The sequence below is a fragment of the Corvus cornix genome, chromosome Z (genome assembly GCF_000738735.6).
Source record: "Corvus cornix cornix isolate S_Up_H32 chromosome Z, ASM73873v5, whole genome shotgun sequence".
Classification (NCBI taxonomy): domain Eukaryota; kingdom Metazoa; phylum Chordata; class Aves; order Passeriformes; family Corvidae; genus Corvus; species Corvus cornix.
Window position 1 is genome coordinate 37175433 of NC_046357.1, and position 19698 is coordinate 37195130.

The window sequence follows — 19698 nt, forward strand, 5'->3', positions numbered from 1 at the left end:
GGAATCTCAGGAAAAAGTCAAGCTTGAAGAGGCCTCTTTTCACCACTTCCTGAGATGGAGGTTCCACAAGCTCCCTGGACTACCTGTTTCAGTGCTTAACCACAATAACTGTGGTTTCTTATATCTAGTCTGGAATCTATCACTACAAGTTGTGAATGTTGCTTCATGTATTTTCCCTATCTCTGAGATGACCACGGCTTTGACTTTTCTGCAACCACCCCCTCAGGTGGTAGGAGATAGTGATTAGTTAGTAATATCTTTTCCCAGGCTGAACAAATCTAGCTCTATCAGTCTCTTCTTATACAGCATATTCTCCTACCTGCTAATAATCCTAGCAGAGGCCTGATTCACTTTGTGTCTCTGTCATAAACAGACAGCCCAAAACTGGGCACAGCACGGTATCATAAGTGTAGACAAAACTACTGCTCCAGGCCAGGGGTAGGCAAGCAGAGCAGAAGCAAACCAAAACCACCTACTCAACTCTCTGCGACTAACTGAAATGTTTCCCTGGCCAGAAGCAAAAGATGGAGCTTAGGAATGGATCACTCTACTGCTCATACTCCTCACTACTACTCATAAGGACTGGATTGCACAGAGTTCTTGCTCAGCAACATGATGGTTTTTAGGAACATGAATTCTCTTAGCCTCCTCTGAGCTAGGCACCAGCAAGTACTCAAAATAGTACTCATACAAGAAAAGGGGTTAGGGATCCTTAAACCAGACTCCTACTAGCAACAAAACAAAACTACAAAAATGGAAAATAAAGCCACCAATTTCTTTTCATAGTTTTGGTGAGTTTTGTTTAAACTTGAAACCAAGGCTACAGCAAAAAGATTGACATTAGCACCTGGGAATTGATGCCAGAGGTAAAGTATTATGCATGGATTTAATGCTTTCTCAGTACTTCTGCTTGTTTTAAGTACCATTGGTCTTGCAGTCTACACTTAAAATCTAAAATCTACTACCTGGATCGGGTTCTTCCTAGGTGGGGCTGGTAAACTGCGGACTACTAGTAATTATCATAGACAGAGACTAAGAAAGCTTCACATACTTGGTACGGCAAGTCAGATCAGAGATAATTGCATGACAGAAGCCTGTGGCTGCTTTGAACACTGTCTTTCTTTCAGCCCTTTAAGCTTAGGGCTTCAAAACAATTGGCTGCATTTATTATCTTCTTTCTTACCACTCACAGCGTATACAGCAAAATCTCTGCATTTATAAGCACTCTACTATTTATATGATTCAGAAAGTTAAGTGAAACCATCTAACGCTACTGACAGAATACTAAACAGTAGATGCACTATATTGCTACCCATCTACAAAAGTCATTTCCAAACATACATCTCTACTGGTAGGAGAAAAAAGTTGAGGGTTAGAGATAAAGTAAGACACAGGGAAAAAGAATTCTGAAAATTAGTTTCAAAATCTCCAACCTAGTGTTCAATAATGACAATTTTTCCAGTTCTCCATATTCTAGCTCTCTATAAACAGGTCACTTTTGAGGGAAAATTATACTTTTACTTTATAAATGCCATGCAACTCATAAAACAAAAATAAAATCATTAGTATTACCTACACACCTATATATGCACATATATAAAGGGCTGGCAATGGATATATGTTAGGCATGAGCATATATATATACATATATTTATATGTATACAAATACAATATGCATAGAAACATGCTGGCCTCTCACATATGCGTGTACAATATGCACACCCACTTTTCCTAAGCCAAACCACTTTATGTCAGCTTTAAGCTGGGAACAAGTCTTTACAGTTATAAACCACTGAAATACAAGTCTATATTCGAAATGCTTAGGCACCCTTAACTATAAATGATGTTAACAGGCTCTGTCATAATTTTAATCCTAGACTTTAAAAATTTTAAATCCTAGAATTTAGAAACAGTTACTAAAAGCATTTAAAAGCAGTTACTATTCTACAGTAGCATCAAAAGAACCTGACTAACCTCTCCGGTTTCAACAACCAAATGCCCTTTTAAGAATTCATGTGCCATACAGCAAAAGAAGCAAGTGATTTTTAAACTCCTAAAACAGTATTCTCTATTCATTTCATAAAATTACAGATGGCAACAATGTAAAGCTGCATATTTGAAGCATAAGTAACTTGACATGTTCTAAAACATTCCTTTTTGTATTAATTTTGGCCAGTAATGTCAGACTGAAATGTTATCTTCTTGTGATACTATCCCATAACAGAAGCATCTAACAAACGGTAAATATTGACTCACAACAGCACTGAGAAAGCTCTATGGAAAAATATCAGAAATGCAAAAGAAATTCCCCTGATACTGCAGAACACACATCTGGCTTCTCTGTTAAAATGGCACCTGTTGTACAGCCACATACTGTTATTACTGTTATCACAGCTAAGGCTCAATTTTTCTTTCACCATATTTTTACTTTTTGCTTTAATTTTTTTTTTTTATTTGCTTTAAAATAACATGGTTATTTCTGTGTGGATAACCAACTAGTGTAGTGATATGTAAAAAATAAGCTAAATGTTTAAGGATTACTCTTGTGAGTATTTTGTCAAATTAACACAACTGAAAATGTTGTGCAAAAAAGTGTATCTACATTTGTATTGACTCAGAAAAGGCTTCTACAGTTGTATCAAATAGTAACACACAGTTCTGCAAGACTGAACAATATTAAAGGTTTTACATTTAACTTTGACATTTGAATGTTTTCCAGTAGTCCTGGCAGATTTTCTATGGTCTTATCAGTTGTCATCGTAACACTGCAGACATACAGAACAGACAAATGGTGGCTACAGATGCACTGATAAAAGAGGCTGCTTGAGCCATCTCCCTTTTCAATTTAAGAAGTTAACAACCTTGGTGACATAGACTGGAAAGACTCAAGAGTTCTGCTGATATACCATATTTTGAAGAAATGGATATTCTTTCTTCAAAGATGATAGGTGTATGTACCAAAAAATTTTTTAACATGACAGGAGGAAAGTGAGTAAGATCTTTATAAATAGGAATTGAAAGCTGGGTTGCTAAATCCATATTTAGTCAGCTGTAGAAGTTGACCTGATTTATAAATATTCCAAACATCCTCGCCATCAAACAGCATTTGGGTTTCAAGGGTGTCCAGCATAGTTGAAAATAAGGCCACTAATTTTAGAGCCTAAATAGAATTCAAATAACCTAACATTAGGATCCTGTTTTGAAAATGTCAGAACGTTGCTTAGAAGTTCTTTGGTTCCACTAGTTTTGATGTCAAAATTGTAAGTACAGATAAACTAGGTTAGACCAGATGTCCATCTATGCCACAGTAGTTACTAGTACTAAGAGTTTAAGGAAAAACTAGGAGCATGGTATACACCAAAGGACATTTTCCTCATCATACTCTTCTAGATCCTGGCAACACGTGATGTGCCTAGAAAGGTTATTTACACATAGTCCATGAATGTTTCCTTGTGCTAGCATTTACTACAAAACTAGTACATCTGAAATACATTAATTCAAACAGAAAAAGCAGTAATCTTACGTTATTTAAACAATGTGTGCTGGCAACAAAAAACCTTTAAATACCATTGCTTCAAAAATAATTTCAACTGAATGCAAAGACTTACAGTTCTCAGGGGAGTAAAATAAACATCAGCACATTTGCTCTGAAGAAATAAAAAGCTGCTAAGCAGTTTCTAACATCACAGAAACACAAGAGATTGGTGTAACTGTGAAAAAACTTATGCCGTTAAATACTGCAAGAGAAGTCATAGTCTCAAGCACAGGCTCAGGTGGCACCAAAAGTTAGAGTTTCTATATTTGAAAGAATGTTTTTCCTCAGGGAATGAAAAAGAGCAAGGAATTTGGAGGCTTTTCAGGTTCTGACAAAAGGAAATTGAGTGGTAGGTCAGTGGGAGGAGACATCAAAACACTACCTTTTCAAATGTGATCAACAAAACTGGATTGGGAATGAACTGATTTGAAGAGCCCAACCAACCAGCGAATACACAGACCCTACTTTTCATCTGAAATGCTGCATTCAGGTTTGTTCACATGACTAACTGCTGCCTCACATGAGAGCATTTGCAACTGTGAAATACCTCTGATATTTAAATGCCAATGGGGTCGACAACTCCTCAGGGAGTAGCATATGAGCAGCATCAAAACATAGTGCTACTTTTAATCTCCTGATTTTAACTTCTTAGTTCTCTGAGTACATGAGTGATGTGCACCTTTCAGTGTAGTGTGCGGTCAGGGGTCTCTTCCATGAGCAACCTAATTAGAAACTTTAGGGCCTGATACACTTCCCTCCTTTTGCTCCAATTCGCTCTCTTCTGCTAGTGAAGGAACTTAAAATTATACAATTAACTGCTGTTACATGTTCACAAGATCCTAAATATTCTAGAGAAAGCACTGAATCTCAGGCTTTTAAGCTTTTTAAATTTGGTCCACAACTATGAATTTAATTTCTGTACAGTCCAACATAATTTCTGTACAGTGTGTACACAGTATCACAAAGTTGTGTAGGCCACATTGTTCTTTTACTAGCAAGAATTTAGGAGAAGCTATACCGAATCACTTAGACTGTAGCTGAAAGCATATTCATTTTATTTGTGTTTATTAGTTTTTCTCGTAAAGCATCTGTCAGACTTCAAGAGAAATGCAGCTGACCCACAGTAGCTGCCGCTGAAATACAATTTAAAACACCTAACTGTGTTTTATACTCTGCGCAGGAACTATTATAACTTCCTACCAATCTAAGATGTTGGGGAAACATCCCTCCAAAATAAAAATAAGTATTTTGAGACATGAAAAGCACAGTAAGTGTAATCAACAGAGAAACAAAGAAAAGTGCAAAATGCTGTAAAGCCCTAATACTTTAGATAATGACTAAAATGTATGTCTGCTTCCTTCCCTGGTAGACAGGAGTCCAATTAGAGTTCTCGTAACAACAGCTCCTATGTGCTGGAATGCTGTATTATGTTTGTACAGCTACAGATAGACTAGAAGATAAAAAATAAATACAACAGCAACCTTTTTAAACCAAGGTAACAAATAACTTTTTTTTCTTCATGTGGGTTTGGACATGGTTTTGCACACAGCTTATTGTTAGCTTAAGCAATTTAGGTAATTATCAATGCATGCACAGGAATCAACCATTTCAAGTAGCTTGCTATATACATAGAAACTTCTATTTGAAAAATAACATAAAACAGGAATAAACAAGCTATTGAGTCACTTAATAATCTCCTGTCCAAATACAGCTTGACATTTAAACACCTTAAATTAGTTCTTAAATTAGTTAAATTTTGAAAAATTGGAATGTGTTTGGCTTGATGCACTGTTAAGTGACAGGCATCAGGAAGCATGCATGCTCCTTCTTTTATCCTTATCGTAAATGATATGGATTGCTTGGAATTGACAGTGGTTAGATGAAGCATAGGGGAATAAAAGCTCAGATTTTTCTCACCTCCTTCACAAAGAAAACACAATTATAGTATTCTGAACAGGCAGTCTGGACTCAGATAATGACAGATGGCTTTGCAACAGGCTTCCTGCAGGTATCTTTTCCCTCTAAATTCTGGGAAATGTACATGCAGGGAAGGCACTGGCAATTTTCCAAAGAGCAATAGCATATCAACAACTGAATCTTGAAGACTTCTCCTACTGTGTGCTGTAATTTTGGCCCAGACATCACTATCTGCTTTCTCTTTCATTTTGTACTATTTGTGTGTCTTGCCTTTCATGGTTCCACTGCTCTTGTCTCACAGCTAAGTCAAATGGCCAGTTTCTTCCTCAATTATAGCAAGGCCCTGTGCCAACCCTTTAGTACCATGCCTTTGAAGTAATAGAACTGCTGAGCAGCTCTACAAATTTCATATGGCTTCAAGAATATGGTACACAGTATCACACCTCACTCCAAATCAAACCAGCAGGCAAAGAACCAGAGAATATAATTTGTGGTAGGTGCACAAAGCAACATTGAATGCACAAAGCAATGCTTTCATTGAGTGAAGAACTATCATTGAAAACTCAGTAACCAGTAAAAAGTATCTACAAAGCAACAGGCCATATATGGCAGAGGAGGGTGACTGAATGCTAAATGTCTAAGTTTTCTAGAGCTTCATGGAATAAAAAAGCAAGTATACTTACACTAAAAACTATACAGTATCATTAATGTGCCAGCATAATTTTCTACTTTTAACCCAAAAGAAGATTGCAAGAGGAAGGTTGTAGAAAAAACAAAAATCTACAGCTTGGAAGGGCCAGTCAAATCTGTCAAATCAGCTAAAGGTTGTAGGACTGGGGCCACACCAGGAGCTCAGCAACTTGGACCATGAGACTAGCTTTGAGAAACCTGGCCTGCTGATAGGGTCCATCTGTCAGAGAAGGGTAAGAGCATCTTCAGTCATAAGCTTGCCAGGCTGGTGAAGAGAGCTTTACACTAAAGGTGCTGGGAAAGGGGAACCTCAATCCACTCCACTCGTATGATGCCCAGAGCCTGAGGAGAGGTAACAGGTCAGCACAAGGGCACCTGAACAGCAGCACAAAGGAATTCCAGCCAGTAAGTCAGTAAGCTGGTAAGTTTCCTCAAGGGCCCAGCTTAAAAGCCTCTATGCTAATGCATGCAGCACGGGGAATAAACACAGCCTGCAGGGCCATGACCTTGCTGGCATCAGTGAAGATCCATTGACTGGGAAAAAAGAAACACACCCCCCATTTTTAGAAAGATACAGAAGGATGACCTCGGGAAGTACAGGCCAGTCAGTCTCAATTCAAGGTCCAGCAAGAGCATGGAGCAGATCCTTTTGGAAACTATAAGAAGGCACATCAAAGATAGAGAGCAGATTGGTGACAGCCGACATGGCTACACTAATGACAAATCACACCTGAGAAGTTTGGTGCCCTTCTAAGATGGGGTTACAACAATGGTGGACAAGGGAAAAGAAACTGATGTCATCTACCAGAATGCAAAGCATTGGACACTGTCCTGCACAACACCTTTGTCTCTAAACTGTAAGGACCACTCAGTGGATATTCACTGCAACTCAAAAGGGTTGCAGTGAATGCTCATTGTCCAAGTGGAGAGCAGTGATGAGCGGTGTCCTCAGGGGTCAGTAACAGTTCAACATCATTTTAAGTGACACACAGTGGGACAGGCGGGACAGGCACACACAGCCAGTTTGCTGACGACACCAATCTAAGTGCTACAGTCAAATTGCTGGAGGGAACAGATGCCATTCAGAGGGACATGGACAAGCTTGAGAACCCTTACAATTCCATGAAAACTTGACAATATAATCCTTACAGTCTGCCTTCAGCTTCTAAAGGTAAGTGTTTGACTAGAAACTCATACATTGGAAAGGCTTATGAAGTAACTCTAGATTTGGATTTTAAAATGCTCCTGTTCTGTCAAAATATAAGGCTAAAATCAGTGCCGAAAGAAAACAAGACAATGACATCAAGTATTTAGATCAATAGAACCAATAAAAGAAATTCAGTTTGGCAAATGTAGAAATTCAGATCCATATTTCTAATAGGCTTACATTTTCCTTCCCTAAGCCCTGTTAAAACTAAAATTAAAGGTCACAAAGGATGCAAACAAACCTACTCACATGAAGTCAGAACAAGAGTTTTAAGTTTTGTTTAAAAAAAACAGCACAGCAACTTTATATTGACAGCAACTTGACACTGTTAACTAGCTGATAAAAAGGAGCCTAGCAAAATACAGCAGATTGGATACTAAGAAGTTTCTTTACCTAGCCATTCCCAGGCTGGAAAAGTTGGAAGGAACTATCAGAACATCAAGCCTGGAAAAGGGGTGGGTACCCAGTGTGGCGTAAGCAGCTGAGAGACACTGAGGAATTAGCTGAAGCAAATATTCTTCGCAGCTTTCCATAAGGCACCAGGGAGCAAAGACTCTATAAGGAATGACTGCCTGCAACCTGGCAGCAGGATTTTGGAAACGGCAGGGATATTCCACATGACCACAGGTTTCTTCATGCCATCTGACAATACAAAACGAAACAAAACAATACTTAATTGTGGTATCAGAAATGTGCACAACTACACTAAGACAAGGATATTCTCTAGATATCAGAATGACAGAATTAATTTCCATAGGACCAGCTCATTTGCATTCTCACTCTGTTCACACATGTGCAGCACTTTGAAACACTCATTACTACATGTCTGAGTAGCACTCATAACTAAAGAGACTAGTCACACCTTGTTTTTGTAACAGATATGCATCAAAAAAATAAGTGCTCAAAATATATGTAAAGAGAACTAATAAGAATACAAAAATATTTACTCAGAGAAGTCCTATTTAAACTTGGCCATGAAAATAATATTCTATACATATTAGCATAACATTAACACAAATATTTTAGGTGCAATTACAATGTAATTTTACAATGTAGTTTTACAATGTAAAAATTCCAAGTGGGATTTTTTCTGTTGTTGTTACTAAAATTCCCCAGAAACTTCAACTAATTTTTTTGATTATTATTAAGAAAAATACCCAATAGATGTAAATTCAGGCTTATCATGCTAGACATTCAATCGTACCACATTAGGCTAACCTTATAGTACTTTTACAGGATATTTAGAGCTTTAGCTGGAAGAAATGAGGGGTAAATCAAATCCTTACTAAACACTGAGTCATATACCTTCACAATAAATTATCTGCCCAAATAGATTCTTATCTAAACAGAAATCAGCTTCATGTTTTCACCTGTTAGCCTGTCTTCTCTACAGTGCACAGCCTCTCCTTGGTTTGAAATTTCAGTTTAAGTGATGTGGTTCTACTATGCCTTGACAGGCAAAGCACCCAGCATTGCCCAAAGCACTTATGCTTGGAAGATCATGCTCCAGGTAAGTCCTGACAAAATGATAACATGTAGAAATGGATGAGATTTTGCTGAAGTATTAACACTTTAGCACCTTACATAAGTCTTTCTGTCAAAGAAGTGGACTCTAAGTCCTTTCATTGACTACATACGTAAAGAAACCACATCCTTTGCTACACTTTTTTTTTCTAAGGGTGGCTTAATCCAGTATATTTCTGCTCTAAAACAATGTCACTTTGTGTTTTATTATCAGAGTTAAGATTAGGCAGGAACATGAAAGCTAGCACCATAACTCTTATAAAAGTTGCCAAGTCCTTAATGACCACAAGGAGATAAAGTTATAAACACCATAGCTCCATTTAACATTTACTTTGATACAGCCTCCTTAGGTCAAACTCACTGGCATCTGGATACAAATTACATTACACATTTCAACAGCTTCCTTCAGAATTCCTACCTTTTCCTGCTGCCCTAGAGTTTATCTCCACTATCTTATCTGAGACACAGGCTTAACATTTGCTTGTCTATCCATTTCACACCCTTTCTAGAAATGTCTGCTACTGTGAGTAATGTTGGTTTGGTTACCTGGTCTCACTGACTGAAACAAGCAACAATCTTTGTTGTGCTAACTCCCAACTAAAGATTAACTGGATATTAACTGTAAGAGCATATTTCTAAGGACATAGATTTTTGTGTCCTGATTAGCTGCAGAACAATCTTGTACACTTAGGGTCTCCGTTTTTGTCTACATACAATAGACAGCATGTTTGCTGAGGATTTCTGGATTATTCTTTGTCATTTTTCTTCCCAAGACACATTAGTTCTGTTTCTTCTACTGACACTAACTGCTGCAGATACATCACACTATCTGTATCAATTAACTCATACAATAACCATCACACAGATAAACTCGTAACTATGACCACCACGCTGATTAAAACTTACACTAATTTTTGCTACAAAAAATTACAAAAATATTTTCCCCTTTTCAGAAATTTTACAGAAAAATCCCAGAAGTTTTCATTTATTCTATCAATACTGAGTCAGAATAATCTTTTGCATCAAGATCAATAAATTCCTATGACCAAATGTGCTGTACTTTGGCGAGGAACACATAATGAACATCTACAGCTTACTTTTGTAGAGGCAGTCATATTATAAACATATAAATAGCAAAGAAATACACACAAAGCAATTTTTAGAACTTCATCAAACCTATAAATTATTTAAAAATTAGAATAGGCATTTCTTACTGATTCTCGGTAAAGTACAAAAATTTCTATTCTAAAGATTAATTAGCATTTTTTACCAAAATTGGCCAAGCTGCAAGTCACCAGAATCCTTTAATTCTAAATTCCAACAAAAAATCCATATTAAGCCCTCAAGTTCCAAAGACTGACTAGTTTTACCAAACCCATAAAAACTTCCACTGTCTTAATGTTAACAGAGTATTATTCAAAACAGCTACCTAAAAGACAAGTATTTTTTCAGCAAATTTTTTAATTGAGTAACAGAAAAAATACTTATGACCCTAATCACCTTCTACAATAAAATAACAACTTCTGTTGACGTGGGGAGAGAAGCGGATGTTGTTTGCCTGGAGCTCCGCAGAACACTGACCACACTTTCCCAGAACCTTCTCCTGGACAAACTGGCAACATACAAACTGGATAGGTGGTCTGCAAGATGGGTACAAAACTGACACACGGGCCATGCTCAGAGAGTGGTGATCAATGGTTTTCACTAAGGCTGGCAGTCTGTCACTAGTGGAGTTCCCCAAGAAATGATGTTCGGTCCCACACTGTTCAACATCTTCACAAATATCCTGGATGATGGGATAGAAAGCACCCTCACCCTCAGGTTAGCTAGGTGGTGAGGTGGACACATCCAAAGGGAGAGCCATCTCAGAAACCTGGACAGGCTGAAAGGGTGGGGCTGGCAAGAGCAGTGCAAGGTGCAGCAGAGACAAGTGCAAAGTCCTGCACCTGGGATGACACAACCAAAGGGCCCAGCGCAGGCTGTGACCTGTGTGTCTGGGGAGCAGCTTTGCTGAAAGGGACATGGAAGTTCAGGGGACAATCACTTGAACACAAGTCACTGGTTTGACACTGCAGCAAAAGGCAAATCAGATCCTGGGCTGCAGCTGCAGCTGCATTGCTGGCAAAGACAGACTGGGATCACCACACTCTGAACAGAGCTTGTCAGGCAGTACCTGAAGCATCGTGTCTCCTTCTGGTCTCACAGTTCAAGGAAGACACAGAAATGAACAAAGGGCTGCAGAACCTTCCCTGTGAGGAAAGACAGAAGGAGCTAGGCCTTTTCATGGAAGGGGAAAGAGAACCTTATCGCACTATTTCAGCACTTGAAGGGCATCTACAAAGACCACAGAGTCTCTCTCTTCACAAGGAGCAACATGGCCAAAACAAGGGCCAATGGGTGTTAGATATCTTCATCTAAGCTCCTTCCCATGAAAGAACAGACTAGATGAACCTTCAAGGTCCATTACAACCTGGGTTAGTCTGTGATGCTATGATATGAATTTGAAAAGCTGAGAGTAATATATGAGGAAATCAAGTCCCATGTGTGAGACTTCTGCTAACTAAGGTGAATACATGTGAAAACAAATGGTATTTTTCCAGAAACTTGTTTTCTATCTTCAAGTCTTACTTTCAGGCATATTTTGTTTTGTTCATCCACCACTCTGTAATAATTCAAACTCAGTGAGTTTTGACTAGACTGAGAGGAGGAATAGATGTATCCAAAATAATTACATTTCTACTAGTTTGGTCAAAAACAGCTAAGAATCATTGATCCATTTTATGGGATCACTGTACCAAATCTTTCATGATCATTACACATCACCTCAGGTAAACCACTGCACAGGCCAGCTCTAACTGTGCAATGAGACTGGAGCAGAACAAATAACTGAGCAGCCAGTATTGTAGGAGGCATTAGGTATCCAGAATGGACTGAGTCAAGTATTTTAAGAAACAAGACAGGACCTGGCATTGCTGCAGCAGAGTATTAAGGATATAGGATACAGATCTAGCGGACAGTGGAATTTACAAACCCTATTACTCACCAAGCAGCTTGTTTTCACATAAAAAGAACCACACCTGTACCCATGAAATAATGCCTTTGGAATTATTTTCCTGTCAAGATTTTTCTGTTCAGATCAAACAAGTCCTATTTTGATTCCTGTGCTAATATGACTCATTTTCACATTCCACACAGTAAATGGAAATGCTACCCATGTATCTAATTTTCCAACAATATTATAAACCAACCTGAAATCAGTTTGTGATGATGGCAAGGGGAACTCAGTGTTTGTTTCAATAGCAGCTGTTTGTTTGAAGGATTGCTGTTTAACTTCCTGCCAGCACCCCACAGCAACAGTGAAGGTGGATGCTGGCATTGGCATAGACACATAGTAGTACCAGCTCAAAACACCTGTAAACAAAAGAACATTTGTACAGACTCATCAGTCTTACAGAACACATTAGGTACTTGACATTTTCGTGTACTTGAGATTTCAGGCCACACCTCCCACCTTACATCCTGGTATTTTTGTGGAGGAAATAAAAATAATTTCACTGAGACATATAAGAACAGTTGTATGTAAACACCATGGATTCAGTTACTGTTTATTTACACCTGCAACTTTGCTCTAACTGCTGATGTCTTTACCGGTAAATAAATCATCCATAACTGGGATGTTATGAATGCAACTTAACATGATCAGTAACAAATGTGTTTGTTACTGCCCAAGAATCACGTCAGACGTGAAATCTAGTGACACCTTTAAATACACACACACACAGACACACAGACACAAAATATTAAACTCTTTCACCCTTGAATCTACTATCTTATGGCTTTGTCTTGTTTGTATTATCTCACACAACCCAAATCCCTTTATTTGTGTTCTGGGCAGTACCAAACTGATAGGCAAGTTTTAACAAATAACACTAATGCTTGTGAATTGGACCCATCTATCTGAGGTACATAATGTGTCAACCAGGCAGTAAGAAATCAAAGCTTAGACTCAGACGGGATATTACCTAAGTCAACAGTTTGGTCATATTACCCAGAAGGTGCTAAGACAAGACGAGAATCTATTAGAAGGTAAAAAAATGCTAAGTTTTATCATTATGGGAACACAATGTGTGAAGACAAGGAGTAAGTATGGTATAGGACAAACACATTTTGATAAAGTGGAGGAAAGTACTTTTCATCAATATAAATGCTGCTTAGATTTTCTGTTTGTCCCTTTAAAAAGGATATAGTTTAAGAATCACATCTACGTATTCATTTACGGTCATAACACAGTTACTACACCACACTAATAGATTAATTCTCTTGAAAAGAGCGTAGCATGAGTTACAATCTGATGAATCATGTGCAAATGACTGTAGCTAGGGCAACAGTGGAAATATACAAATGTCAGTTATTTTGAGAGAACCTTAATACTTGCTCTTTTGCAAAAGTATTCTGACTACAGCTATGGAACACTACCAAAAGAAAAAAAAAAGGAAAAAACCACAACTAAGTGGAGACCACAAGGCATAGAGGAAAGGAAATAGACAACTGCTGCAAAGCATCACTTGATTTCCTACCTTAATGACCAAAGAAGGTCAGGCTGTCCAAAGGAAGGACAAAGAAGAAAATCTTTTGCTTAGCCTCAACAACTTCTCCACCTTCTATTTAGTATGACAAAACAAAGGCATTTGTGAAGTCTTCTGAGAGGCAGATAAAGCCTTTGCCTCTCATATGCACTAGAAACCACTTATACTCCTTCACCCCATTCCACTTCAGGCAACATCCACCATCAAAAGCCTTTTGTCTGTATTGTCAGGTGAACATATATTACCCTTGTAATTTTCCTAACCTCCTGTCAGTACGTAAGCAGAATGAACTTACTTGTTCCAAACACATTAAGAGTAAGGAGGGTAACTGTTTGCCAAATTTCACCCCACCTTTTGTTTTTTTATTATTATTACTAACTTAACAAAGCTACAAATAAGCCAAGGCAAGCAAATGCCACCTTGAGAGAAAAAGGTCATCCAGGACAGCAACGATACAGTATTTCAAAACATCAAGTTCCTGGTGTACAGTTTCATTGATAGACACTGTGCTAGAGGCACAAGCCTGCACACATCCAGTTAGTAGCAGCTCTGCCATCAACTTACATGCATACAGGACAAGGCTCAGAGGTTCTGCACTTAGTGTTGCATCTAAATGCTATAAAGCATTACAAAATGCTCCATGCATCTATGTTAATTGTAAAATCTTAAGAATTAAATAACATCAGGGAAAAGCAAAAATTTGAGGAATTGTAACAGAAAAACTGTCACGTGTTTTCAACTATGTTCCAAAAAAAAGCATGGAAGTCAAAAAGCAGTCACAGAAAACTGCTCCAAATGGCATGAGGTATAAAGGAGAAGGTTCTCACAACTGTGAGGAGATTGTCTAAGAGGAAAGGGTGCTGGCCTGTGCTAGGCAAACAGAGATCAGAGATGCTTACAGTGAGAAACAAGTTTAGTAAGACAGGTTAGAGCAAGCAAGACCATAGAGAGTCTTTTGCACAGATTGAACAGAATGTCAAAAAGGAATGGCAATCAGATTAGCAATCCAGGGAGAACAGCATGTACTGCATTCAGAAATTTACACATATTGGCAATGAACATATGCTACTTAGAGCTGACCCCATGCCAAAGAGTGAAGGTACCAAAGCCCCTTTGATTTTGCAAGGATTTTAGAAATCATGTGAATTATGGATCCTCCCAGAGCAAGAGCCAAGTTTTATAATGTCTCTGCATACCTACCCAGGGCTCAATCCATTTCCTGCAGTGCTTTTGGATGCCCTCTGCATTCACACTCAACTATGTAGCATACCTATATATTCATCCTACAGTTGTTGACTGAAATCACATGCATGGGCATGACAAGTGAGTTCTCTTTATAGAGCCATGGAATCCTTCAGGTTGGAAAATACTGCATTTGCTGATCAGTGACTGAAATGGTCTTTTGGCTGGCAAAAGTTCTCTGTAGAGACAACCATGAAGCACTGTTTCAAAGACAGCTTAACTAACTCACTGACCTTGTGTCTTGTCCTCTCACTACTGGTAAGGTTGTCTCCCATCGTGACCTATCCCATAACTTCACTTCCTTCCTTATACTGTCTTCATGTCAGTGGAATTTGTTTTGCTTTCCTTCATCTGTATCCTATGATCTATCCCAGCACATAGATGGGGATCACAAGCGTCACTCAATTCCTTCTCGCTGCTCTCCCCGTCCTCTGGCTGCGCTGTGCTTTTCAGTGTCAACCTTGGAGACAGCTCCATCTCTAGGGTAACAGACAGCGCAGCTGAAACGGGGAGGTGGCTTTCCTTACCAAATACAGCGTGTTGTCCCATAAAAACATCTTCAGACTAAGCAAGAACACACTGGGAAAAACAAGAGCTTGGGCTGGGGTTAGTCCACAGGAAAAACAGAGGTTGATCACCCTGGTCCTTCTACTTGTACTGTAATTTTAAAAATACTCGATTCCTACACATAATTGTTTTTGGCAATTATAATAATTTCAAAATATTTTGTTTTTTTTCTGTTCCCATTTTTCTGAAAATAATATAAATTTTTTTTCAGTTCTGCAAAACAAATCTATTGTATCATAACTGCATAAATCATACAGCAACAATCACCTATTCTATGAATTAAAAGTGAAAAACCTTCCATGCAAATGTTTAACAAGAGCAGGAAATTTTAATCTATTTAGAATTGTGTAAAAGAACAATTTAAAGGTCGTTTATTTCTCCTGCTTGAAATAATAATGATGAATGATGCAATTACTTCCTAGAATTTTTAATGCATTCAGCTATGTTTGAAATCATTAAAATTGTTTGAGTTCTGAAGAATTCATTATAACTGAAAAAAAAATGCCTTATATCTATTAATTCCAGGTGCAAGAACATTATGAACTTTTTTACTTACCAGTGCATTTTTTGTAAAATAGTTTGCACTAACACAAAACCCACAAAATACAGCTGATGTTTACCATTTAGTAAAATCCACAAAGTTCCACTACCTCTAGGGAAAAGGTGAGATAGCTCCATACAGCAACTGATATACAAGGTAAGAGCTAGTGCTAATATAAAAACGTGCAGCTAAATAAGTAGTTATGTAAAAACTACTCTTTGGCTGGAGCACCAGGATTAAGGAGCCTCCAGCTTTCTGAAACTTTTTGTAACTTGTAGGGATTTTTTGATCTCATCTGAAAACCAGAACTTCCCACAGAGTTCCCTCACATTTATGCCAGAGAATTAGTTCAACACTGTTTCAGAGGAATTATGGGCTCTCAACTCTGCTGCTGTAGTCCCTGATACACACTGGAAATCAATCAACACAAGTACTGCACTCTCTTGTTTTGCCTTGTGAAAAGTGAGGAGCACAAGCAAAAGCAACTATTGCTGCTGCTGACTACATAGCAGTAGCAGCGGCTTCTCTAGCACCATATTTTCTCTCAGTACAAGTATACTCCTCACTTTAAGTGCAGATGCTAAAACAAGATCAAGGATATCATAGCAGTAGAGTAACAACACAAAAAGCATGCCAGTCTATTTCACACAATGGCTAAATACCTACTTCTTGAATATGAATTGAACAAGTGGAAAGGTGTTTGTGATTAAATGTATTTGCAGCTTCTATGTGTTAGAGTAATGTGCTGAAGGAAAGTAAAAGTGACAAGTATAGAAAAATAAATCTAATGTTTAAATGGCTCACATTACACACACTTAGTGCTCCCTGTCAAGCTTTCTCCCAAAGAGCATTATTAATTGCATTTTTCTGATCAACTTCTCTAAGTACTCCATAAACAATGCAAGGTATGATTTTTGGTCATACTCAAGTAGTTACAATTTCAATTTGTGTAAGTATTCTATCAGTATTTTCAAACAAATGTGGCTTCACTCTATTTCATATGACAGTATCAACCACAAGTTTTGTAGGAGGCAAAATGCAAAAATGGCATATATGGGAGGAAGACTCTCACCAAAACCTGCAAATACAAGTGGTAAATGTGGAAAGTGCACATGAGAGTACATCTAGCCCAGCTATGCACTGGATTACTGCATCCGTACACGTAGAGATGTGTGTCTGTGAAGCAGAATGCAGATCTCTAAAAGCATGAAGCAATCAACTGTGCTTGCTGTTCTCTGATTGTCTGCCTGCACACTGGTTTCAAGTATGACTTTTGAAAGAAAAAATTATTCAGAATAAATTTATTCACAACTGCTTACCAAAATGCTAATTCTTTCCAATAAATTGCACTTTAAAAAATACATTTTATTATTCTGCTAGTTACGTATGATTTTATAAATATGTAGCACAGCAACAGCATACCACGTGTAAACAACTTGGCAAACTTATTTAAATTGAAGCTACCCTGAAAGGCTTTTTGGTGTGTAAAGACAAAATTTTAAGTTGGATACCTTTCATGTATCTTCCATAATTGCCAAACTACAAGATCTAGGTGGACAGGTTATTTAGAACAACAGACTATTGGGGCTGGGTTGGGTTCTAGGGCTCAGACCCAGGAAGCCGTGACCAACCCAGAGAGAGTGTCCTGCAAGAGACAGTCTTCCGGAGGTCTACGGTGCTCCCTCAGCCGCCGGGATGCTTCTGCAGAAAGGTGCCTGTCTCAGCAGGCTGTCAGCTCTCTAGTGATTTCAGCAAGACTTCAGCTCTTGTTCTGCAAGGCAAACCCCAGGCTAGACCGGGAGGAGAGAGACAAGAGGCTCATTTAGCAGTTCCACATGAGGCAGTTTTATTAGTCCACACACCACAAAGGGGAGGCTAGGGACGAGCTCTCCAAACTCAAAGGGGGAGAAGGGTAGATCTTACAGGGATACAAGGGTGGGTGTGAAAGGGTAGAAGCCAATGGGTTACAAGGAATCTACATACGGTCTCCCAGAGGATCATGGTTCTTGTTTTCTCTCACCCTCACCGCGAAGTGCTGCCTTTTCCAAGGGGATCTTGCTGGGAAGTTATGCAATCTCTTTATCTCAGCAGGCCTCCTTCCAGGGCAGGGGCTGGGCATACCCCACAACAGACGATTTCGAACTTTTTAACTCTTAAAAGTCCTATTAATTAAACTAATGAATTTGTACTCCTAAATTCATTAAGAATTTATTCAAGGCTTCAGATTAGCACTTAAATCTTGGGTTTACTTGGGTTTTAAAACATTCCTCAGAATATTACTCCTTTCCCTTTCTGCCTCTGTATTAGTTTTGTACATTTTTACAATTCCAAACAGCTTGCTGGTTTGTCATTTCCACCTGTACGTAAGCAAGATTATGAGGCCTCTCACTAAACTAGTTAAATGCTGATGGAAAAGCTGTTATCCTAGTCTTAAGTCAAGAGTGTCCTTGCTTTCTTGATGCTGAGACAGGAAAGTATTATTCTCCACGTGAGCTGAGCAGCTCCTCATGGCACTTTTCCCTATTTCATCAGCAGAGACAAGCCTTGAAAGAGGCCTCACATATCGCCAAATATAACCAGACAATTCCATGCGAATGGATTAACTGATGGTTCTCAAATCAAGGAGACTTTCAATTCTTTCCTTTTCCCCTCAAGAATAAACCTGCCTATTTAAAGGGGAGCAGAGGATTTTTTTTATATGCTACTTCTCATCAGAACTACTTACGCTAGAAAATACTGACCCAGTTTGACAGATTATATTAAAACTAATTGAGCAAGACATACTTTATTATATGTAGAACTGCCTTAGAAACTTCTCTGTGCAGAAAGAAGTTTAGATAAAAGTATAACCAACACAGAAGAAATGCTTGTTTGCTTACTGTTGAAAAAAGTATGTTTTATCAATGCAAAAAAACCCCACAGAGAACAGAATTTCAGGGCACTGACCTGATACTCTTCAGCTATTCCATGTATTCCAGGAAACAGCTATGACACAATGGCTGCTTCTAATCACATGCTGAACTACACTTGGACTGGAGAACTAAAACTGAAAGATAATTATCTACCAAGGCCTGAAACTGTTGAGAGCCTGATAAGGCACTTCATCTACAAAGCACTCAACTACACTGTGATCAAAATAAAGCCAATTTACAAAAAGTGAAATCTAGGTTTGGAAACACAGAGGGGAAAAAAGTAAGCAACACTCTGAAATGAAGAAATGTAGATACTTTGACTACTTACAAAGTTATCCTGAGGCCTTGAGCAGGTAACTTTTCCACAGAATGACCAGGAGATTACAGAGAGCCACAGAAGTGCTTTTAAGGTTAGGAACTTCATTCTTTCACAAATCACGTATTTACTAAGCTTTATTTCTAATTATAAAACATTGAAATTAATTTGCCATGAAAAACATATTTCACCTTCTCGAAGCTGGACTGGTTCTGCAGAGTTTTCACCACTCATTAACACAACAAAGCCTGCAGCTGTTCGGACTGAGGCTTGCCATGTTGACAAGGCAATGGGTGGTTCTTGGCATGGAAAGAGGGCTCTGTTGTTTATTGGTGATCCCATCGTATAAACACACGGCCTAGATGGAAGGAAAAGAGATTGAAGTTGGAATTACAATAAAACAGACTGAATTAAGTTCTATATCGAAAAGATGCTGTTGTACTGAGGTGGTTTCTTTCTTTAACTTCAGCTCTGTAGGTTTCAAACCTGTATGACATGAACCAATCAAAGTACAATCTAACTAATTTAAGACAAAAAAGCAAGATTAATTACAAACTAGAAAACACTACCCCAGTCTTTTCCCTCTCCTGCTTTTGCATGAGTCTTCCAGCCTCAAGCAATAGCTTCCAGTTGGACCCAAAAAGTCAAGGAAGGCTTCTGA

General features: G+C 38.4%; 1 protein-coding gene across 9 annotated transcripts in view; it reads right to left on the minus strand.

Moving 5' to 3' along the window:
- The window catches only part of AOPEP (aminopeptidase O (putative)), a 185219-nt gene that overhangs the window by 150741 nt on the left and 14780 nt on the right, over positions 1 to 19698 (minus strand). For all 9 annotated transcript variants that reach the window (XM_039567083.1, XM_039567085.1, XM_039567081.1 and 6 more), the window contains exons 3-5: positions 19229 to 19395; positions 12122 to 12284; positions 7743 to 7991 (exon numbers count right to left, since the gene is read on the minus strand). In XM_039567083.1, the coding sequence (XP_039423017.1) occupies positions 7743 to 7991; positions 12122 to 12284; positions 19229 to 19395 (579 nt within the window). The remainder of the gene's footprint in view (positions 1 to 7742; positions 7992 to 12121; positions 12285 to 19228; positions 19396 to 19698) is intronic.